The sequence below is a fragment of the Haemaphysalis longicornis genome, unplaced genomic scaffold (assembly GCF_048455015.1).
Source record: "Haemaphysalis longicornis isolate Haplotype H1 unplaced genomic scaffold, Haemaphysalis longicornis Haplotype H1 scaffold_10, whole genome shotgun sequence".
NCBI classification, from domain to species: Eukaryota; Metazoa; Arthropoda; class Arachnida; order Ixodida; family Ixodidae; genus Haemaphysalis; species Haemaphysalis longicornis.
The window spans coordinates 152,101,317-152,125,187 of NW_027526204.1; the positions used below are offsets into that span (position 1 = coordinate 152,101,317).

Below are 23,871 nucleotides of genomic sequence, written 5' to 3' on the forward strand. Positions count from 1 at the left end.
TACGAGCACTAATGCGATATGCAGGGGCCGTGCATGTGGGCATTGTAAATACATGTTGCTAAAAGTTCTCACAAAACTTTGAAAAAATTGCGAGAATAAAATTTCTGATGCGGCGAGTGTAAAATCGTTGCAAAAACATTGCGTAAATAGTGCAGTAGCTCTCGCTTTCCAAACAGCGCTGCGTTGAATGAGCTGAGTCAGTGGCGTACGAAGGATTTCGTCTCTCTCTCTCTCTCTCTCCTTTTGGTTGTCTCCACCGAAGAATACGTATACATTCGGTGGAGTACCCTTTAAATGCAGGTCTTCCACGCAAACGCCCGAACTCCCTGCTTCGAGCTCATTTTGGTGCTTCACCGCAGAATACGCACTAGTGCGGTGGAGCACCCTTTAAAGGCAGATCTTCCACGCAAACGGCTCCCTTCACCGCAGATTAACAGTGTTTGCTGTGGGGCACGCTTTAAAGCTAGATTTTCAATGCCAGCGCCCGCGCTTTGCTTGCCACTGATTTCGGCTGCCTTTACTGCAGAACAAGTGTACATGTGGTGGAGCACACTCTAAAAGGGAAGCTTTTGCGAAAGCAAGCACGAATTGGTTTCGCAATAAGCACCTTGAAAATTAGCATACCGAGAACCGTGGTGCAGTTTTGGTGGCGACCAACTAGTGGCTGCCTCCGTGGTTCTTCACATGGTGTGGTAGACAGGCATTTGGCTTCCAGAAAAGATTTCTCCGCGCGCATGCACGTAACGATCCATCGTTAGCATTCTTAGCACCTGCATTTTCGTATCTCTTCAATCTGCGGGCAACGTTTTTTCTTCTCGCGTTGCTTCCATTTATGATCGCGAACTATAGTTGCTTCCTGCATGCTACTTCACCACTATATTCGCAGAAATCAAACTTTCTCAACTCGTTTTGAGCGAGCCACGTAGAGTAATTTGAAGACGGGTCGTCAGTCGGCCGGCGATTTCATCTATGCGCCACTAGTGAACAACGGTGACATCGGTACCGACTCGGGCACATTGCCTTTCAGCTCCGAAGGATTGGGATTTCAATGAAAACTTGCATTCTGAGCTGAGATAGCTGCACTCGTCAACGCATTACCGGGTTCGAGATTAATATCCTACCAAGCTTATGCCAGCCTCGCTAAGCCTAGACACAGCAAGGATATCACTGCGCTCCGCAACAGCAGCTGGAAGGCCGACGACGGCCGAGCTCAATGCAGTCGGAGTTCCAGTGAGTGCCCTCTACGTCCTTTTGCCTAAACTGCACGAGCGAGTGTGGACCGTTGGGCAAGGTCTTACGCGTAACGCTTCCCTCGCGTTGCAGTGCAATGCTCCCCATTAAATGATTGCCGTATTTTCGATTAGCGCATAGATTAAGTCTTGGGTGGAGACTCGAGCGAAGAACAATTGGCGCACACACGAGAATTCAGCTTCGGTTCTCGTAATCACTCACTCACGCGCCTAACCGCTTAAGCCCACTTCCTTACTGCTCCTGTGGTGACGCAAATTTAACGATGTGGGAAACATGAAGTATGTGTCGTTTCATGGCTTGCGTTCTTGCACAAGTCAGCGGCACAATACTGTGGCACCACTCAAAGGCATACATTACGTACGCAGAGTGAGACCAATCAAATGCATGTGCGTGGGCCGGAGAGCCACCAAGACTGCATGCCGTGAACTCCCTTCGCGTTGGGCTTTTCGCGTTGCTAGAGAGCCCGAGTCAAAAAAATTGGCGCAGGTTGCACTGGTCGTGCAAGGCAGGAGAAACAGCAGAGCTGGCGGGGGCCCCTCTCCCTTCGTTGGAGACCCGGCTGTTGCACCTCGCATGGATTTCCGAACTTGCCGCTGAAAGTTCTCCATGACTGGCAGGCCCGGATCGTTTCGTCCGTAGGCTTTCACATTTCTCCCAAAGTGGACCGCGTTAGCACGCGCTAAAGCCTGCGGCAACCGGATTCGCGAACTCGGCGTCTGCGCTCCCCCCTTCAGGCGCGGACGCGCGTGAACAGTTTTCTTGGTATTTTTGCGATCTCCTCACGTGGCGCAAGCCTGTGCGCTAGCCTGGACGACGCCGGGCGGTCCTCACGGTGCGCACGCTCACGTGCACTCGGTATTTCTTTGATATTTTTGTGGGAACGCTGGACGGCGGAACTATTAAAAGCACCCCCCCCCCCCCCTTTCCCCCCTAGAAATATATTTTTCGCCACGAAGTTATCGTAAGTAACTCCGCTCCGTACGAATACATCCTACAAAGGAGAACCAACGCGCGCCACAAGCACATGGCACGGCGGATAGAAATACAAGAAAGTGTATGGTGCAAATAAATAATTCAGCGCAACATGGAGACAACCTGGGGCGTAATGTGTGCGGTACAACCGTGGCAGCACTTGTGCGGGGGCCACTCTTGTTCGAAGGCGGCGAAGAGGGCACAGCTATAGCTATTGAGGCCCCGAGCGAACTAAGAGGACACCTGGTGCATGGCGGTCATGCTTACCGTAGTGCCAGCCTCGGAGCTGGGCCAAAGGCTCAGGTCCTTGTACTCGGCCTGCTCGACTACCTTCACCGCAGAACAAGGTGCTTTGCCGTGAAGCACTCTTTCAAGGTACTTGCGGCCAGGAAGCCACTAACCTCGGGTTAAATTTCGGTGCAGAAAAATCAGGAATAATGGTTTTCAATGACGCTACCACCGACGTAGTGTCTATCCAGCAAGGCGAATTACCTAGAGTCAAGGAATATAAATATTTGGGAGTGTGGATAAATGAAGGGGATAACTACTTAAGTACTCACGAGGAGCAACTTAAGGTTAAGGGAAAGCGAAACGCAGCTATAATGAAGCATAGAGCTCTGTGGGGGTATAACAAATATGAAGTAGTAAGAGGAATGTGGAAAGGAGTAATGGTTCCGGGTCTCACGTTTGCGAATGCTGTACTCTGCTTAAAATCAGACGTTCTATCACGCCTTGAAGTAAACCAGAGAACGGTAGGTCGTCTGGCCTTAGGCGCGCATGGAAAAACAACTAACGAAGCAGTTCAGGGAGATATGGGCTGGGCGTCGTTTGAAGTTAGAGAAGCTCAGAGTAAAATATGCTTTGAGATGAGGTTGAGGGCAATGGATCAACGAAGGTGGGCATCTAAGGTTTTTAGGTACCTATACTTGAAAAGCGTGGACACGCAGTGGTTAAGAAAGACTAGAAGGCTAACGATGAAATACGGAAAGAACAGTGGGGAATCCAAAACAGCCAAGGTAACCAAAAAAGAGGCAAGGCAGATTGAAACGAATAAATGGAGGGAAAAAATGGAAGCCAAAACGTCGTTAGAGATGTACAGGGCTGAGAAGATGAACATCAGAAAGGAAAATTTCTACGATAATTCCCAGGGCAGTGCTTTGCTTTTTGAGGCTAGAGCAGGTTGCCTGCGAACTAAGAGTTTTGTGGGGAAGTATTCACAAAATGATGGGGTATGCGTGGTCTGCGGAAAAGAAACAGAAACTATGCGGCACATCGTGCTAGAATGTGAGGGTATCCATCCAAATCTACATGAAGGGAATATTGGGCTTTCAGAAGCCCTAGGATTTAAGGGTATCACAGAGGAAGTTAACTTCAAGGCTGTCGAGGGGACGAAAAGAAGATTAGAATGCTGGTGGACGAAAAGCAGAGAGGGGAATATTGCCTAGGACAGTTACCACCTGTAACAGAAAAAAAAAAGTATTTCGTGCCTAATAAGCTTTTTGTGCCTGCCCTAAGCAGCGCTAGTATTGAACCAAAAGTGTAAAACATAGGTATATTAGTCTTTTTTGGTAAGATGACATGTCATCACCCCGATACAAAGGGGAAACCAATAGAAATCATCATCATCATCGTCAAACGTTCACTCTTCATGGCCGGATGGCCAGCTTCACCGCAGGATGAGTACGTGGGCTGTGGAGCACCCTCTACAGGGGCACTGAAGCGATTCGTAAACATTGTGAGGTTACTTGCGCACATTAAGGTCTGGAGTCCCTAGGCCAAAGTTCGACCACTGTTCGCGCGAGTTATCTTATTACTCTTGGTGAGAACGAAGGCCCCACGCCTACACGTGCAACGTGCGCGGCATATGCAGGGCGCAGGCGTACCTTCGTTCCCTGGCGCATGGCGGCCATGCTGACCGTAGCGCCAGCCTCGGAGCTGGACCAGAGGCTGAGGTCCTTGAACTCGGCCTGCTCGACTCGCACGTCCCACTCGCCGTGCACCTTGCGGCCGCGGAAGTGCTTGGCCCAGTCGGTGTGCGCGTCGTCCACCACGAGCAGCGTCAGCTGCCGCTCCTTGCCGCCTCCCGCCGAGCTTCCGCCTCCGCCGACCACGCGGCCGGTCAACGAGGCGCCGCGCGACAGCAGCGAGCTGACTCCGCTGCGAGCCGGCGAGCTGGGCGCGCTGGTGGCCGAACTGGGCCGCAGGTTGAGCGACAGCTCGGACGCGTCCCCAGCGGCTGCGGCAGCGCCGGGCGCAGCGGCGGCACCCACGCCGCCCGCGTTGGCGCCGCTGACCGAGTTGGCCGGCGCATCGCCGGCGGCGGCCGGCTGGTCGTCGAGCTCCCCGGAGAGGTCGCCCGACGAGAAGCGCCGCCGGAGGTAGTTGGTGGTGCTGGTGAAGCCCTGCTTGAAGCTCGAGAAGGAGATCTTGGCCCCCGCCGGGGTGCCCGAGAACGGGTTGGTCGCCGGGTACTGGCCCGCTGGCGCCGCCGTCCTGGATGCTGGGGGTGCGGCCGCCGCCGCCGCCGCCTCCGTCGCCTCCTCAAGGGCAGCCCGGGCTGTCGAGAAGAGCGGGGCACAAGTCTATCTGTTGAACTAGAACTGATGTTTCGCCAGGCGCGCTGCAAAAGACGGATGCACAAAGGAACTATCGTCGCCACGTGCAGTGCAAACGAATACTACCTGCTAACTTCTCAGCGCCGCGGTATGCGGGGCCATTGCGGGGCCAGCTCGATGTGAGGAAGACAGAATGACGCCCGAACCAACGCGTTGCTTTAATTTTCGTCGGAATTCGTGTCGACATATGTTAACTTAGTTCTGGAGGAATAGCGCCGCCATTGATAATAAGGCGCGTCAAGCCAAGTGGAGCCGTTTGGGTTTCCAACTTTAGGCCTACATTCAACTGCAGTGTGCCGAGAGCTCGAAGCGAAGAGCGGTGTAGGCTTTTCGAGGTGCGCTTTGATTTGTACGAAAATGAAGCAAAAATGGTTCTCTTAAAATAAGTGCGTTGTTTCGGGAAAATCGTCGCCCCGGTCATCGTACATCTAGCCGAAGCATCGAATCCCGCATTTGAGTCAATTCATTGCGCAATTGACTCGGTTATAGTGGATTGGAGGAAGAAAAAAAGTTATTTCAAGTCTGTCCGTGACGAGAAAAATGTACGTGCAAGAAGACGATACAAAGTACGAACGTCGCTTTTCTGTTTTAGGACTTATAAGGTTAAAGCTGATCGGTTAGCAGCACGTCGGTGGGCGTGTCCTAACGAAGCACGGAGTTAACTACGTACGCGACCTATACACAGCCACAGAAAGGACAGTTCGTGGACCCTTTGGTTAGCTTTCTTTTTTCTCGAGCATGGCTGAGTTGTTGTAGAAGCCAGTCGTGCGTGTCCAAAAATATGCGTGTTTTCTTACGACTTTTTTTTTAGTACATAGCAAAATTATCTACAACATTCTGTAGCGCAAAAAAAGATATAAAAAAAAGCACTATAGTGTGCGATATGGCGAACGGGAAAGCGAAAGAGCTATGATCTGAACTACACCCTGGGTTGGCTCTGACGGGCCTTGAACCGGAGTACTGAGTAACTTTCAAGAATTCAGCGAGGAAAGATAGCTGTGGCGCGTTGATGGAATGCATGGACGGCAGAGTCGATTAATCACGCTTTCCCATTCAACAAGTATGCCGCACTGCTGGGGACCGATTTGGCAGTTCTTTCGTCACCCGTGTGCATCATCGAAAGATTGATTCGGAAGAAATGTAGCTCTGAAAACTCTAAGCGCCGAGGTGTCCGCTTCTCAAGCTGCGTTGCGAAATAACGAGCGAACGGCGCCCCAGCGCGGAGCGGTCCTGGTCGTCCGCGCGCTTTCCCTTCTTTTTCGCAGCTCACAGCGGCAGGGCAGAGCCACGAGCCCCGCGTTCGCGTGACCGGGAGTTATCCCGAGCAACGCGGGTCACTCCCGCTCGTGCGTGAGACGAGCAGTGGGGGAGCGCTTCGCTGCATGCGCCCATCTGTGGTGGCCAGCAGAGAGCCCCTGCGGCATGGCGGCCGCTCCCCAAACCTCGTGGCCGGGCCAATCGATAGCCGCAGCGCGCACCAATCGATGGCTGCCGCGGTGCACTCGGGGGGTTTTCCCCGTCGGTGGCTGACTACAAACCGGCCACGAGTGAGCGGGAACAGCCGGGGCAGGCAGGGCCCCCTCACCTCGGGTGGCGAAGACTGGTCGGCGTGGTGGCGACGCCCCGAGCTTTTCCCTGCCGGCCGGCGACGACCGCTATCCGGAGAGCACGACACCAACCACCACCGGCGGCGGCCGCTCGCAGTGACTCGGCTGCTGCCTCGAAGTCGTCCTCCAGCTCCTCGACTCAGCCCGCTCGGCCGCCGGCCGGCTGCGCTGCAGGGAGCAGGGGGCGCCACCGGCCCGTGACGTAGGCGCCCCGCAGAGCTCTCGCGGGCCGCGATAACTCCCGGGAGACTTGCCGCCACCACGTGGTCGACAGTTGAGTGTGCAGCAAGTGAGGGTGAATGGCACGCACTGCCCTGCACTGGGGCTTTTTAGATCGAAATGAGGAGGCGGGATGGCCCTGCCTACGAGGTGACGATGATTGCACGTCGAGGGAGAGCAGGACGAACTCGCAACCAAAGAAAGTGTGGCAGGACGCCATCGAGAGGCGGCGCCAAGGCTGGCAGACCAAACGGGACACCGGTATCCGATGGGAAGAGAACACGTCACAAATTGGACCACGCAAATAAGGCTACGTGCAGAAGCAGAGTTGGGAATCGGCCCCATTGCAAGAGGCCGTCCGTTCTAGATGTACTCTGATGCCTCCCAAGGCTGAATCATGTCTGAACAAAGACCTTTTCGCGCTGCCCATGAAGAACTCTGTCCGAAGCAGCCCATACTTTCTTCCCTGCATCCACCCTGATCCCCTACTCTTAATCACCCATTCTACCCCTGCTTGGACCACGGGCCCTCCTTTTCCGCATAGGAGTACTGCTACTACTACTAATACTCTGGTGCTCGTCGTAGAAAATTTACGAGTCACCACGCAGTGTCATTATTATCATCATCGTGACCGCTCCTCACCTTGGTGATCAGCGGTAAGTACAAGTAAGCTCCTGATAATGGCCAATGGGCGTCAGGTACGTCGTCCCGCCAACTATACACAAACGCGAGAAGCGGGGCCTGTGCTCTGTTGCGCTCACGAGGGACAGCGGCGGATGACCACGTGTCTTCTCATGAGGGTCGACCGCCCACTCTATACGCCTCGAGCGCGGCCTGTAGGGGCGCCACTGAAATCCCCCTAGCGGCCCGTTTCGAAAGCAGGCGCGGGAGTCCGCGCCCCGCTCCCCAGTGCCGCCGCTGCTTTTGCGGCACGTTCACGACAGAGATTTACCGTTTGTGGGCGTTTGAAATCCATGTTTGTGTGGAGCAGTCACTCTGTTCGCAAATGGGGTGTGTTTACGAGAGTGTAAATGTTTGCGACGCGATCTTAGTGTGGTATTTTTGGTTTGTATAAGCGCCAGGTGTGTGTCACAGGCCAGCGTCGCGGAACCGGCGTATGATGGAGCCGATTGTAGTTACACTGACATGAATTTACTAGCCGTGTCTTCGTAACCACCGGTTCCTCAGATGTTCATGCTGCGGCTATACACTACTATTTAAATCGGTTTTGTGCGTTTACATAATCAGCGGAACACTCATACCTGACAGCACACCAGTTACGTTTGCCAATATTATACCTCAGATATTGATCACCACCATTTACAAGCCAGTCTGTGTTAATTTCGGGAATATTCAACAAAAGTACGATGGACAATGCATAATTATACTCGGGGATCAGCACACGACAGAGTCGTCTTGTCGTGAGGTGAGCGCCCGCAGACCTTCATCTGCTACATATACCCTCTGCGAGCAGCGCGGATGCGGGCTTACAATATAATCCGCGTCCGCGACTAAATGCTTCTTCCAAATATCGTTATATGGCACAGGGAGCCTGCAGAATAAACCAGAAACTGAAATCAGAGGGCCTTATCGCATACCACACTCTTCCAACGACACCTTTCATTGCTTGTTGTGCCGTACGATCACCTCTTCGTTGAAGTAGAAACACAAAAGGAAAGTGAACGCGAGATTTATGTGTGGGATTACTAAAACGTTCATTGCTTGATTCCGCTCCGCATTTGTACACGGCGACCCCCCCCCCCACCGATGTCTCGCGAAATAGCAGTGCATTTCGCGTACAGTTGGTCTAGTGAAACCTACCTGGCTTAAGTTTAGACGAATGTCTTTAGCATGCCAGAAGCTGCACTGTTTTTTTTTTTTTTTTTTTTCATTTCCGTTCGAGCTAATATGTTTCTAAATTCCGCATTGGCACAGCATTTATTTTTCCGTGGTTTCCTTTCCTTGGTTCTTGCTATATCGCGTGTGTGGGCACATATTTAACGACGCACAGGCTTGGAATATACTTTACATTTTCGCATAGTTTATATTCTTACAAAAGGCATAAGTTATTGTCCGGGATTGGGTAATCACATCCCCGAAATATATTTTTCTGCGGCGTATATATGCGAAACGAAGCCGCATTCGTTGTCCACGCTGCAAAATGAAGCCAACCTCTCATTGTGCCAGTATCAGGTATAAATTAGGCGTCAGTAGAATTCATTTGTGCCTGATGTTTTGGAGGTGACATGGGTGATCTGTTGCTGCCGTCGCCGACGCCCGGATGAGCGGCGACGAAGCGCGCAGAACCGCGTCCCCGGGTAGCTCTCGCAGGCGATCGCGTACTCTACGAAGACGCAGCTGCCTTTTAAGTGACCTAAACGTACTCTTTGCCTATAGTCGTCACCATAACAAGTTTTTTTTAGGGCACGGAAAGGCGAAAAGAAGCGAAATAGAACCGAAACACTGCACGAGCCCCTATCAGTCACGCAGCGCAAATCCCGTCAACGCCGCGGAGAAGCGGCGGCAGGCGGCGCAGCGATCGCGAAGCTCGAGGCGTATAGTGAGAAGCAGAGGGAGGAGGGGCGCGTATATCCGTGTTTGCGAGTGTACGAGTGCACCCGTCATCGTATGATGCATGTGCTCTCGCCGATTCCTGCGAAAGATGAATTAACGTCCGATGTTTGTTTAAGACACCCAGATCCCGGTTTCCCGTTTATATGAACATAGCTTATATAGCTTCGGGAAACTGCCATGCTTTCGCAAAAGTCTAGTCAGAGACTTCGTTTTTAGATGCGGAGCATCTCTTGCTCGAGGGAATGTCACTTGTCCGTGCCCCGTCCGCAGCGCCTCTGATGATAATTGTGGCAGGATGCCCCTAGGGATTGGCCAACCAAAGAATCCATCACGAGATAGCTTCGCGTATAACCACCGTCGTCATCTTCCCGTATGGGGAACCGCTGAAGAAGGAGAAGAAGGCAAAGCTGCGAAGAGGAGGGCGCGTACGTTGCTCTCAGCCGGTGCACCAACGTCAACAACCTTTACCTCACCAACGCTGACGGAGACTACCGATTCTACCACAGAGACAACAACACCGACAAGAACATGATTGACGAGTTTCGGCGCCTCGAGAACCACCGCTTACTCACTGTCACACAACAGTATTTGCGTGCCTTTGCCACCGGTGTGGACCCGAACGCAGAATTCCCTCTGGCGCTACTAAACACCAGATCACTCAACATAACGGCAACACAATGGAACCACACGGAACCCCCATGATGCTTCGCATCCTCATCAGGGTTCCCCACGGGAAGATGGTGTAATTTTTTTTAATCCCCGCGACTACACGCCCAAGCATCACGCTTATTGGCACACGTATTTTGCTTTGCGGCCCTTTGCGCGCGAACGTGCAGTGACAGGAATCTTCCTGCCGCGCTCCCGGCAAGAGCACCACGCAAAACATCACTGCACCCGATGGAAAGCTATGGCGGCGGGTTTCAGAACACTCAAGAAGTTATGGAGCCTGAAATTGTCGCGGAGTTTTCGAGGTGCGAACACGAGGTGCGAACCGGTAGACGCGCGCGCACACACAAACGTACGTGCAACTACACACACCCGCAATCATGAAAAAACTTCGCATTTAATGGCAGAAAATTTCTCTACGAAACCTCTGGCTTCTTCCCGGACCCCATCGGCGTCTTCGGAAAAAGTGGCCGAGAAAATGGCCCCAAGTCATTATGAGTTCCAAGAAAGTGGGCGACAAGTGTCGTTTAGTAAATGTCCGTGTAGATATTTACGTGGTGGTTTCCATCGTTTGGCAACACCACGTAACATTACTTACCACGCGTAACATTACTTAGCGTTGCTTAACTGGTGACAAAATAACTAACTGTCGTGTTATACGCAGTCATCCCACAAGGACATTGCCCTTTCGCCAAGGCGTTTACTTGCCTCCCCCCCTCCCTCCCTTCCTAACTCGCTCTCGCTCTCCTCGTTTGCGTTTCTCTTCGACAACAGGATACGTCGTCACTCCCGGTATCGTCACTCCACCATCGTAACAATGAAATACGTATATCTACTGCAGAACGAAGATTTCTCCCATAGCACCTATCCTGCGACCTCTGAGTCCCTACACCCAAATTTTCCTTTCACTATTCTCCGCCAAGCCTCCTATACTCCTCCTACCCCGATTCCTTAGTTGTCATTTGTGTTGTTTGTGTTACTCGGGTAGTAGATTTGTTGTCAGGCCTCCGCATCATAAGGCCGATATAACTTTACTCCTTCCTCTTAATTTGAGTGGAATGTCTTTTACCCGAGTTTTTTTTTTTTTTTGCAACGCAATGCTCGTTTGCTACTCTTGCTGAGAGTTACTGTTGCCGTCCTTCTCTTCGGGCAGACTGGACTGACCTTCCTTTATAGTGGAAGCAATAGATGGGGCACGTCGATAAAAAAAATTGCATTGTCGATCTGTCAACACCGAACGATTTAAAAACAGAGAACGACAGAGCGCATGTGGAGAAGGAAACGTCAAGAGATAACCATGCACTACCGCCTCTCCCGCAGAAAACTCCCCTCAGCCAACGTGCTGCTCACACCCGCACAAGAGCACACGTGGCGACTCCTCCAAGCGAACACCTTTGCGAACCCAGCCAAACTCAACCTCATCCACCCTTCCCTTTACCCCTCACCCAACTGCAAAGCATGCGGAGCCCTCGCGATTCTTCCACACATCATATGGGGATGCATCAAAGACCCTTTCCCCCCATTTCCTTTAATGAGCAGTGGGAGGAGGCACTGGCGAGCTCAGACCAGGAGGTCCAAAACTCCCCGGTCACCAGAACCGCCGACGTCGCTGCCCGGCATAAACCAACAGCCACAACAGTCTTCTAACAGTGCAAAGCTCAAATAAAGTGCCCCCCCTCCCTCCCCCCCCCCTCCCCCCCTCCCCCCCCTCTCTCTCTCTCTCTCTCTCTCTCTCTCTCTCTCTCTCTCTCTCTCTCTCTCTCTCTCTCTCTCTCTCTCTCTCTCTCTCTCCCTCTCTCTCTCTCTCTCCAGCCGAGCCCCGCCCTGAAGCGGCATTGTTTCGGTGGCATCCTGCGCTCGCAGTTTGTAGGGAGACGCCAAGTCGAAGCGATGCCGGCTGGCTTCTCTCTGCCCGTCGTACGACGTCTCGATGGGCTCCGTGACTCCCGTCACCGCGTTGAGAAATGCCAGCGCAGAGCGGCAAAAGAGGAAGGAATGTGAGTAAGGGCGACGAAATGATACTGCTGGTGGGCCACACAAGCCGGCATTGCCGCTGATAGAGAGAGCAAACGTGACCACAGATGCGGTTAGAAGCATGGTTGGCACGGTGTGCGAGAAACGCCTCGTGGCGGGCTTTTAAGCGGGAGCAAGGCGTGTGCACCGGGCCGAGTCTCTTGTTCGTGAGGGAGAGAGAATAAGTGCTCACGCATCCTTAAAGGGGCCATGAAGTCAAAAAACAAGTGTGTGTTATTCGAAAGATTTCGTGTTTTATAGTGTCCCCAGCTCTTGGTCCCCCAGCTCTTGACCGAATGAAAACGATGCTTTATTCACTGAGAAATTAATTCATTTAAGTTAAAATTTTGATTTTCCCGCTAAATCGTGCGTTTTTGTGGTCTTCAATGACATCACCGGAACCGACCTCTCTGCAGCCGATTGGGACACGGCCGGGCGGCCGGGCTAGAGGGGGAGCCCCTCTAGCCCGGCCGTGATTGGGAAGACTTGTTTACCGTTAGTGAGCCTAGATGGCACCACCATACCGTGGCAAGCCGTTTTCTGCCTTTGGTTTTTTTGTGACCGTATTTAAACCTGGCTTGTTTTTGTTCAGGGAGAAAATAATCGCTTCGTGAAACATAGTGCTTACCCGACAAATATGGTCACGTAAGACACCGTTGCTGGCGTCAATCGGCCAGTGTCGTCTGAGACAACCTCAAAGCCCCGCAGTCATGGAGGAATCCTGTGCAGCTAAACCAAGCATATGCTTGGTGCGCGCAGTACCAACAGCAGTACGCATCGGTACTTCTATGTTTACGTGTGCTTTCGTAACTTCCACTGTTTGATCCACAATTCTTACGGCTTTAAAAAGAATGTGCCCTAAATTTAGGCGCAAATAGCTCGTTCGGCAAGCTTATAAGCTCTGCCTATTTTGCATCTGTTTTTGCCAACCTCCGCCAGTCGCAGAACTGGCTTGTATGACATCATAGGTTTTGTTGCGGGAAATGAGCTAGTGGGTCGCATGACCATTCCCTTTTTTCCTAATTATGTAGTTTATTTGAACGAAGTTTGCGTTAAAAGTGGTGTCAGCGTGATTCTAAAGAGACAATCTTTTGAATGAACCAAACTTGTGTTTTCTCTTCATGGCTCTTTTCTAAATAGGCTTCCGAAGGTCGCGAATTTAAGCGCGCAATCGCTGTTCAGGACAACATATAACTGATATTACACCTCTACGTAAAGCAGGGACCGCACAATCATGCAAGAAATATCTTTGTTTACCTGTTTATTCTCGTCGCCATGCTGACTTACTCTGACGCCGTCAAAGTCAGAATGGCGCAGCTGGCGCTGAATCCTACGGCGCCGATATTGGCAGGTTCCCTTAAATGCTGCAGCCAATCAGCGTTCCCGGCTCTGGGGTAACAGCGGGTGCACGCTTCGGAGATTCTGGCGAGTGGAACTCCGGCACGAATGTCGCGTTGCCATCCGTCACACGAGCTTAGCTCAGTTTGTAGATATAGCGCGCGCCGTTTAAAAGATACTATTACAACGCCGAAAAACACAGAGTTTCTGCAGGCGGAAACACCGCTACGCGGCATCTGCCTTCGTGGTGTACAAGGAGCCCACTGTGCGATATATGCACGGCTCGGCATCAGCTGAAACTTGTCACCGCCCGCCAGAGCAGGACTATTGCTGAAAATCAGTACAAATGCGCGAAAGAGGGTGATAGTGCGGTGAAAAATTGCGCTGTGGGATGTCGTCGGCGCGGCTTCGTAAAGCAGTGACCGAATAACTGCGGCGATGCTAAGCCTTTTCTGCGCGACCCGGCCTCAGAGGGACCTGTTCGCCGCGACAGCGCCTCGCGCAGAAACGCTAGCGGGCCGCTAGTTGTCGGTAGACATTTTTAATTATTATCGTGAGTGAGCATGTTGTGTTTGAGACTTTGGCTTTCAAAGGCTCGTTTCCCCTATTCTTAAAACCTAGGCGGTCTTGCGCCGGGGCAGTAAACTAGTAGCTTCCACAGTGCTTTGGAGGCGCGAAGATGAGGGTCAAAGCTCCAGGCCTTATTGATGGCCCTTTTTAATGGACGATAACTTGGCTAATACTTGATGCTTTTAAACCATTTTGTGGGAGGACGTTCCTTGTAGACTACTCCAGCGATTGTGCACGTAGAATCGCAACCATTGGAACCATGCATGTTTAGGCCCCTTTGAAGGGACCCTGCAACACTTTTTTCAACTTTTTTTTAATCTTAAAAGCTTGCAGAAGTCAACCAACACATCCAGTAGTACTAAGATTATGGGGCTGCAATGTACTTCAGCCAAATGTTGCTTTTATATAGCGATCAGATAACTTAGAAACTCGCTCAAAATTTTTTGACTCTTCCGGTCTTGGCGTTCTTCGATCGCTGGAATTGCGTCATTACAGCGATGCAGCGGCTATTGCCCGGCTTTTCTTCAGTTTCAGCAATGAACGCATTCGATAGCCACTTCAAAAAACAGGTCGCCATACCCCCCTCCGAAAGCGGATGTCCAGCGAAGCTGGGGTAAACCCCTACACATACCGAAGAGGGAGGGTGTGAAATGTTCTCGTCGTCTAGGCGGGCTTGTCGCTTGCGCTCGGCAAATGCTGGGTCCTGCCTGGCCTGACGCATGCGCTCGGCGTCTTGGGCGAGAACTGCTCTATTAAACATAATCTTCAAACGTAATATATACCAGGGACATAGGAAACCGCCTTATTATCCATAATGCGGTTTCGATGCTTGTTTTGCGGTTTTTTTGACGAATACGGAGCTCTATGCTGTATGCCTGACTAGCCTGTCGATTGCGTTCGGCGTCTTAGGCGAGAACTACTGGGTCCTGCTTGGTTTGGTTTTTTCTTTTTGTTGTTGTTTACGGCCCGAAAATTTCCGTCCTAGTAGAGGTTAATACTCTCGCTGTAAAAGGAAGCCACAAAAGCAAAGCAGAAACAGAAGACTTATCTGCTGCGAAGCAAATCACGCAGTCCCGCTTCGTGCTGGCGATAACTGTAGCTTTCGCAGAGCTTCCAGACGTGAAGAAAAGAGTGAAGGTGTTTATCGGAAGGGCTGTAGAGTCCCTTCAGAGATCCACCAACGAATCTTCCCATGACTATACGGCAAGTCCAGTCTGGCACACTCTTAACCCCATTTCTGCTGCAGCGTTCCCGTAGACCCCAAATGCAGGTTCATCCCTTCACAGCTTGGGCTCGTGTGATACGTGCCTAGTTCGAGCGGACCTGGAGCATCTGCTTTGAGCCTGTCCGCTCTACTCGCTGCCCCCCGGACTCGAGCCTTGGCCACTCTGCGGCCCGAGGTACGCCCGACCTCCCTGCGAGCTTGGGCCTGCCCGGACTCGTCTACCCCAATTGCGACCGCAGTCGAGCTCTGGCGGGCGCTGGACGAGTTCCTTCTGGACCCAGCTGCTCCGCCCACTGGCGCCAGGCTCCTCGCCCTCGGGCATACCGACTGAGGGGCACACCGGAAGACCTCCGTAATGGACAATGGCACCGTGGGCTCCCGATCCGCAACTGCCCAGGAACTCGTTTCTTCTTTTTTGATCCCCTTAAGGTTTTTTTTTTTTTTATGATTTCACAGCAGCCCCCCAGGGGCAATTTAAGTGAGATAAAGACGTGAAACAACAAGATTTTTATTGTTTAGTAAGTTTCCAAGTTTCTGCCCATTAACATGACCTTGCATATACGCATTGATTGAATATCGTACTCTTCAATCATGAAGGTAGCCCTAGTGTTCTTTACTTGGGAGTGCTTGCCGCATGCACGGAGCCCATATACTAATTCGATGCTCGATTTTTTTTTGTGATGGTTTGGATCGACACTGAAAGCTGCCCAATATAGTGATATATGTTCACATCTCCTGATATTTTATCAGCTAAACTAGAGGGGAGGCCTTCTGCATGTCTATTTAACGTTACTTTTGATTCCTTACGTGAAATTAAAAAAAAATACAAATATGTTTTGCGCGTTTTCTTTGTCTTTCATGTTAACAAAGGCTATAGCTAGTTCTTTAAAATTTAACAAAGTTGTCATATCGTATTCCATGTGATGCCACTGAGCCCCTCTAATAGCAGCTAAACTGCGTTCGCTCTACAGAGTGGTAGCGCTAAACTTTGCCAGGTTGAAATTCCAGTGGCCACATTTCTAAAGCAACAATCTAAAGCAACAGCAATCTAAAACAGCAATCTAAAGCAACAGTACAGAGAAAGAAAGAAAGAAAAGAAAAGAAAGAAAGACCCTGAGCACCATCTGCTGTATCTCTGAGCTGACCCTCACCTTGGTCAGGGGTTCCACAGCCATTCGTGATTTGTATCAGCCTCCTTCCCCTCCTCACTTACCCATCACGGAGACATTTAGAGCCATGGCGTTGCAGCGTTCTCCAGGGGCCTTGATATAAGGTCCCTAAGGGAGCTTACCTTGATACGGTTTCTTGTGCCCTCTATCGAGTCCTATTGGTCATGAAAGCACGGACAGGGTTAACGTTGGGCAGGCTAGAGAAACCAAAGCGATGACCCTGCTTCAACCCAACCACTCCGCTGGACTCCCCGCCGCACGACAGAGAACGTAAACCTACCCGCCTTCGACTTCGCGCCGCCTGCAACACCAGGAAAAGTAACCTTATTCACACCAAGTCTGCCACGTTTCACGGAGGCGGCATTTCAAGGCAACAAACTTGGTGCGCTCGCTTTTACGACTACACCATATTACTCATCCATGAGGTTCCCCAGATGGAGCCTAACTTGTCACCGTCGCCTTTGGTGCCGCAATGGTTGCCCCCTTTCGCACGAACTCCAAGTCGGCGTGCGTGCTACCACTTTTGTCAGGGCCTCGCCCCGCCCCCCGTACTCTGCATTGTCAGCAATGTTGGAGAACCTTTCTATGAACTGTGGAAGAATCAAGGATCCTACTCAGACAATCCTCCACACGCGGCTGCCGTGTCTACGGCACCGGGGTGGAACGTAGCAAGCGGCAAACTCAACTGACGCAAATAAGCTTGGGAGAGTTGGTAACATATCGTGGTGGTAGAAAGCGCGAACAAACGACGGGTAGAAGAGAAGAAAAGTGCTTCCTGTCATCTTCATTTACCAGCCAACGGTTCTTTCGCGGCGTGCGGGACAATAAACTGCAATAAACTGAGTCCCAACGCGGCAGAGGCGGGCGCGGGGGGGAGGGGGGGAGGGTCCCAGCGTTTCCCGCGCGGAGGTACCTGCTCGCCGGCAGACGCGCGCGTCAGTGGTACGGCTTTGTCGTTTGCTTTAGCGGCGGTTATTTTGGGCCTGTTTTGGCGCAGTTTCGCGTCCATTGCGCGCTTCCTTCGCACGGCTTGATTAACTCGACAGCATGCACCTCCTGGGTAACCCAGACCCGACGTAATTAAGTGGTCGTACGGCAAAGATAAACGTTATGGATTGGTTTGCAGGGCGGGAAAACAAAATGTAGAGGCCACATGCAGACATCTGGCCGTTAGAGAAACGCTACCTTTTGCGCACTGCTTGCCACGAATGGGACTCCGTTCTCTAAATTGGTGAATACCAATTCGGTTGCGTTTTCAAAGGTATTACAAAATGCGAAAGGAGCAACCGGTTCTCATAAATAGCGATTATAAAAGTTCCCTCAGCTTTTTCGCAATTCTTAATCTTACTATAAACTAACTAGTTTTAATCGGCAAAAATGGGGATCACTAAGCTCACATGCCGAATTGTTTCGGTGTCTGTGCTTGCGTCGCACGGTGGTGTAGCCCCGAGCTAGCACATCAGGATAGGCTCCGCTGTCTCACCTTTCGAAAGATGCTCCTCTCCGTTTTCTTTCTGTCGACGCACGGCCGGGCTACAGCGGCGGCGTCCGCCGCTCTAGCCCGGCCGTGGCCGACGCTGCTGCGTGCGGGACGCCGCCCCCGCGAATTCCAGAAAACGGCTCGCAGAATCTCTGGTTTCACTCTTTGTAGAGCCACGTGTGTGAATTCAAGTGACGTCGCATGGGCAATTGTTGTGGGTGTCGTTTAAAGCTTTTCTTTACAATCACCATCACAGTGTGGATTGGAGCCCATTTTTTCTTCTCTTGTTCTCGTCGTTTGTTTGCGCTTTCCACTTCCAAGGCCAAAACCACTCTGGCTCTCTCGTTTCCTGCTCCTTCGACGGGTCCCACGTTACTTGAGCGACCGGAGGCGCTCGACTCCGGAGGTACCAGTGGAAGATGGTCGGCCCAGGCTGGAGGGCAAGAGCCGAAACTCTGCTGCTGGTGGTGGTGGTGGTGAGTGATTTATTAAAATGGCAAGTGGATAAGAGGTGGACTGGGATATTTTGAACTCATTTGGGAGTTCACCAGCATACAACCCAGTCCGCGGGAAGGGGAGAGGGGGGAATGAAAGGGGATAGGTGAGGACAAATGGGGACTGAGAAAGAGGGAGAGAAAGAAAGATAAGGAGGGCGGAAAGCTGGCCGGAAGGCATTGGGCCACAGCCGCTTGATGATGTCGGTCTCCTCGGGGAAGGCCAGGACAAGTCGGAAGGCTTCCCGCCGGATGGAGTTCGGGCCAATCGGGAAAAGCAGGTCCATCAGGGTGTGGCTGGGCAGCCCGAGACGCTGGAGTGCGGCCCGAAGCTCTGCTCTCGGGGAATCGTGCTGGCGGCAGTAGCAGCTAGAGCAGGTGCTCCAGGGTCTCGGGCTCTGGGCAGTCAGCACACGTGGGCGCCTACCGGCGGCCTTGCCGGTGCAAGTGGGCTGCCACATTGCATCAATCGAGGCGCATGCGGAGGAATATGGAGGAGTAAGTACGAAGTAAGGAGCGGGCGTCCCTACTGATGCGGCCAGGCAGGACCTGGGGAGCTTGGCCGCTGATGACTCTGGAGTCCGGGTGCATCGTCTCCACCTCCCGCGCCAGGATGGGTTGTGTGCCGTCAAAGACGCTGGCGTCGAAGGGCCTCAGGTCTCTGCTCCCGTGTCATCTCGCAGCTGTCCCTGCCGAGGCACAGAACCAGCCTCACCGTCCCGCTCCGACGCCTCTCGGGCTCCCCTGGCTCCCCTCTCCCGCTCGCCGAAACGGTGGTGCCACCTTCCGGGGCCCAGCCGAACCCTCGTAGGGCGCTCTGCCTGACGTCACGTAGCGACGTAGCAGGCGCGCCGTCTGGTGGGAGCGCCACAAGGCGTCCCACTCTGGGCCCATCGTCTGTTACCGCGCTCCGAAACACCGAATCGGAATCGCGGATTTTCACAATTACCGTGGTCCGTTGGATCCCTGGTCATGCAGGCGTTGCAGGGAATGAATGCGCTCATCAGCTTGCACACGAAGCTACCCTCTGGGCCACTGGTGACGCTCTGGTCCCCCTCTTTCCCCCACTTCCCGCTGGGATAACCCGTCACGGCCAGACGCTCATTCGACAGACACCAACATACACACTACGCGCACCCACCAGTTATTTCAGCACACCCCAGCTGGGGTGTGCTGAGAGTGGCTGGCTGTTGCAAAAATTTTCCAGAGGCCACAGGAACTGCCAGCCCACATCATCAGGGGTTTCAATGGCTGCCTGGACCTAGGAAGTTAACTCCCCATTACCCTGTGCTAAATGAACTTTTTCTTTTCGCCCATCCATCTTTCTTGCTTCATTCCTTTCTTTCAAGCAAAGCCAGCCATTACCGATGATGCACATGATGGTGTAACTGTACATGTTCCTGTTTGAGTCTGCAACTGACATTTGTTAAGATCATCGCGCCAATAGAAAGTCATCTTCATGCTGGGCCATCGACCCAGGCGATCGCAGCTGCATTCCTACCCTTTCATGCTGATGGAGGACGTCTTTCCGGTTTGCTCCCCCTTCCCCTACCTGCAAGGACGACGCTAGAGAAAATGTTGGGTGTGAACCAACTACACGAACCTGTTACAAATGAGCCCTTGATAGTTCTCCCATTGGACTGAGCTCTGCCCTGTTTTCTTCTCAGCCTCCCATTACGCAAAAGCATTATAATTGGTGTGGTCGCTCATCTAATGGCTATAGCATGCCTGGCAGTGTGCATGTGGAAAACTATTGCTAGGTGCAAACTCGTTCATGTCTGGTGCGGGTGAGTCGGGGTGACTTGGACTGTATCCTTAGGTTGGGGGAAACTAGGCCAATGCAAAGAATTGCGGCAGCACAAATAGCTGGGCATACCCACTGTAGTCAGTATTTCATCTTCTTTCCACACAAGTAGATGTCCGTTTCTTTAGAAGCTCCTTCTCTTTCATCGGTTTCAATTCAGGTCCCATCCACCCTGGCAACCTGACAACAAACTCTGGTTCACGCTTCCGCAACAAATGACACGGTCCATCACGTGGTTGCCTGACGTGGCGCTGTCTCAAAATCGCTGTCTCAAGGTGTCCATTATAATGCAGCCTGCATGTATTTCCTTGCGTGCTCATAACCTGCATGATTTTGTCTATCACATGACCCCATGGGGCAACACAAATTAGGGAGACACCTAAAAAATTGTCGAGGGTTGATGCACATCTCTGAAAATCTTAAATGACAGGTGACATCATAACTGAAGAATGCCACACCGGAATTGTATCATGTAACATTGTGGCAGGGAGTGATCTAATTCTGGTGTCCTCATCACCAGTGAATGTGAAGGCCATGCTACACAGTGCACACAGAACTAGCGGATGCCAGTTTTTGTGCCCAGTTTTCATGGCAGCAGTTTTTTTAGTAGAGGTGGAAAACAAGAATGGCTTCAGGTAAGAGATTTCAATGCACGTTAAGAATCTGGCCTAAATTAATTTGCAACTCTCCACTGCTGTGCACACCATGGCCCATGTGCAGTTTCGATGCATGCAATCCAGATATGAACATTTTTGAGTGTTGTGTGACTGGAGAAAGACCGGGAACAGAGAAGCTTTTTTGCTAAGTGTTTTTGTTTTAGTTTAGCCAACTACTCAACCAAGCACTATAGTGCCACTAGCCATTATGTCTTGATTACAAGAGTGTCTGCCGATGCATTTGTGAAAGCAGAGACCTCACTGGCGTCGGTAAAATTCGTTTTTGGTACCTCACCAACGACATCATTGGTGACCTTTGTAGAGGAAAATTTGAGTTTGTCAATATTATCGTTTTTTTCGGTGAAAACACTGTCCTTTTGGGCTAAAATTGAGCTCAGCAAGTTACCAAAATCACCCGATTAATGCGACGATGCATGCTGTCTTTGTGGCCCCTTTGCCTGAAGCAGGGATGAACTTTCAGCTTTGCTAGGGGAAACATAAAAGCTGACTGCGGAGCATGGAAATGACTGGATTTAAGCTTACATCCTATTTTCTCACCATTTACCCAGTTAGTGGTAGCTCTGCAACCTTTATCATTTGCCTCTCCCAATTTCCTGATTACATTTTAATGCAAACGAATTAGATGACTCGGTAGGTTAAAAGTCCAGGATCCTGTGTCATAAGCGAGAAATGGCACACAAAATGACTGCCGATGCAACAAAAATAAAAGTAAAGTGAGTTCAAAAGTTGGGTGCACATGGGTCCCAATGGGAAGGAAATGCAAGGCGTAAGGAATGTGGTGCTTGCACACATCCTTACTTGCACTTCGGCTCCACAGTTCTAGCCGACTCAAAGTGGACCTAGTGAATGTGTTGTGGCCTTCGACTTGAATGCATGTTACAGGGCTGTACGGAGCAAATACACGAGTCGTCTGAGCATGCTAATCATCGTCACCCAAGTAGCAATTATAGGCGAGTAGCAAAGTAAGTTCCTGCTAAAGGTCCTCTTTACATGGCAATGTAAATGCAGGTGTTCGCCGGCCTGGTGTTAGTAGCGCTATCACGTGGCACCCACTGAAAGCTGTTGTAGTACGATGCCGCCCCAACAGATCTAGTGTGAGCACTCCAAACAGTACCTGCAGCTTGATGTACAATGTTCGATGTTGCAGGGCTAAGAGTGACGGCAGTGTAACCTTAAGCCTAGGTTGAGGCCTAACAAGGGTGACTGGCCAGGGCTCTTAGTTGTGGTAACAGAGAGGAGAAAAAGATGCAAACCGAAAAGGATGATGACAATATTAGGTGGACACATTGAGTGATTTGACCCCAATGCTTTCGCACTCACTGCGTTATAAGAAGTGCTTGGTGCGCGCACATTTCTTAACAGGATGGTATTTTATGCTCACTGCACTACTTGCTTTAGCACAATAGATTGTTGAGTAAACCTTGAGCTCATTCATGCTGTGTTTACACCCTCTGCATGCTATGTCTATCCCAGTTATGCCCCCTTTGTGAAACAAGTCATTTTGCAACACTTGAAGACAGCCAGCACAGGCTAATGCACTGCTGAGCAAGGCAACGGCTTGAAATTTTATTCTAGTTTCCCTAACATGACAACGTTCCAGCAAGGCGGTGACAGTTCGAGCGAGCTGGAGGCGGCTCTTCACGAGCCAGCTGCGGCACAAGATGGAGGACGTGCAGCGGCACGGGTGCGCTCGTGGCATGCTACAAGGGGGGCCAGTTCCATTGGCCAGTGGGAGGCTTAGCCACCAGAGGCTCCCAAGGCTTCCAGCCATGCATCCGCCTGGCCAGAATCAGCTCATTCTCAGCCTGCAATCCAGACGGGCGGGGAAAGAGGAGTCGACATCAGCGTTACTACTGCTCATGGCACGAACAAACCACTGGGGGGGCACAATGAATGAAGCGAACCGATTATAGTGTGCAGGGGTCACTTTTGTGTGTGCCTTCTATTGACCTTGAAGGATGCTATATCGACACTGACCTGCCAGTACGGCACCACATTTTGTTCCTGCGACACCACTGATATGCCCATGCGTTTTTCATTGTACGTTGAAAAGTTCACGTTAATACCCAAGCTGCAATGTTTTCAAGAATTCCATCACTTGTAGTTCATTATCATGCAGTCTACCTACATTGCACACAAACTAAGTTAGCACTAAACAGACAGTACACACGAAAGGCGACGGTTGGGACTGTTGTCAGCACTATCTTGCTTCATGGGTAATATGAATCAACTAACGAAGCAGCCCGGGTAATGAACTCCCACTGCAGGCTTAGTCACTGCACTGCAGCAGTGACTAAGCCTGCGTTCTAACTTTTGGTAGGAACGCAGGCTTGCCCTCGTATAAACTGATACACTATTCCTTGTTCAGAGGTAAGCACCTCTGCATAAGGCCCCTAACAATGAGAAGGCACTGGCACCTTTTTTATCTTTGTACAAGCTTCTTTGTCCTGTCTCTGCTAGGCAGTGCGAAGTCTCCAGCTTGGAAGTGGCTCTTTTCAGCATAGCCTGCTTCAAGGCCTTGTCTTCTGTCTATAGCAGCCTTGTTTCATCACTCCGTATTTCCTTTTTACTGTGACAACATTAAATGATTTACTGAGCAATAAAGCTGGCGTCAACGTCGCCGGTCGTCTGCAGAGCCTCATTAACTACCACTGACTGACTGTAATGAATTCTATAGCGTGTGTATCAGAAACAAGAAACAAACACAAAGCTGTGGCGTGATCTGTTGTGCATACTATGCAACAAAACACGCAAAAAGAAAAGAAAGCACCACATGGGCATGTGATGAGCCACTTGAAAAAGCAGGCAATGTTCCTTAGTAAACCCTACTTGGGCAAGCCGCACGCGGAACTTCATGTGGGGCAGAGCACCCTGCAGCACCCAAATGGGCAGCGATGTTTTCGCATTTGCAAGTCATGGAAAGTGCTTTGGTGTCGGCAGAGCTTTTTATATCTCTTTTGCACTTGCTACATAGGGCCACAAGGAGAAGTGTCACTGCCGTGTGGAAGTTTGTTTCACAAATGCGAAACATTCGGCTGCGAATTAGAGTGGCAGCTCCACTGATTCTGCAGTTCAAATTCGAAATACACTCGTAATTCAAGAAACAGGAGCAAACGTGCAGCCTGAACCCGAATTTCGCCTCCAGCAAAACGGCGCCGCTGTGCAAATGCGTGCATCTGGGCGGAACTGGATGGAAG

General features: G+C 51.4%; 2 protein-coding genes across 3 annotated transcripts in view; both read right to left on the reverse strand.

Annotated features, from left to right (window-relative positions):
- Positions 1–18,480, reverse strand: part of Syn (synapsin) — a 31,983-nt gene extending 13,503 nt beyond the window's left edge. The window contains exons 1-3 of the mRNA XM_077691751.1: positions 18,365–18,480; positions 6,177–6,613; positions 4,107–4,780 (exon numbers count right to left, since the gene is read on the reverse strand). Of these exons, the coding sequence (XP_077547877.1) occupies positions 4,107–4,780; positions 6,177–6,613; positions 18,365–18,480 (1,227 nt within the window). The remainder of the gene's footprint in view (positions 1–4,106; positions 4,781–6,176; positions 6,614–18,364) is intronic.
- Positions 18,481–22,210: 3,730 nt separating this feature from the next.
- The window catches only part of Nd-13b (NADH dehydrogenase (ubiquinone) subunit ND-13B), a 383,813-nt gene continuing 382,152 nt past the window's right edge, over positions 22,211–23,871 (reverse strand). For both annotated transcript variants that reach the window (XM_077691313.1, XM_077691312.1), the window contains one exon: positions 22,211–22,479. In XM_077691313.1, the coding sequence (XP_077547439.1) occupies positions 22,375–22,479 (105 nt within the window). In that variant the 3' untranslated portion in view covers positions 22,211–22,374. The remainder of the gene's footprint in view (positions 22,480–23,871) is intronic.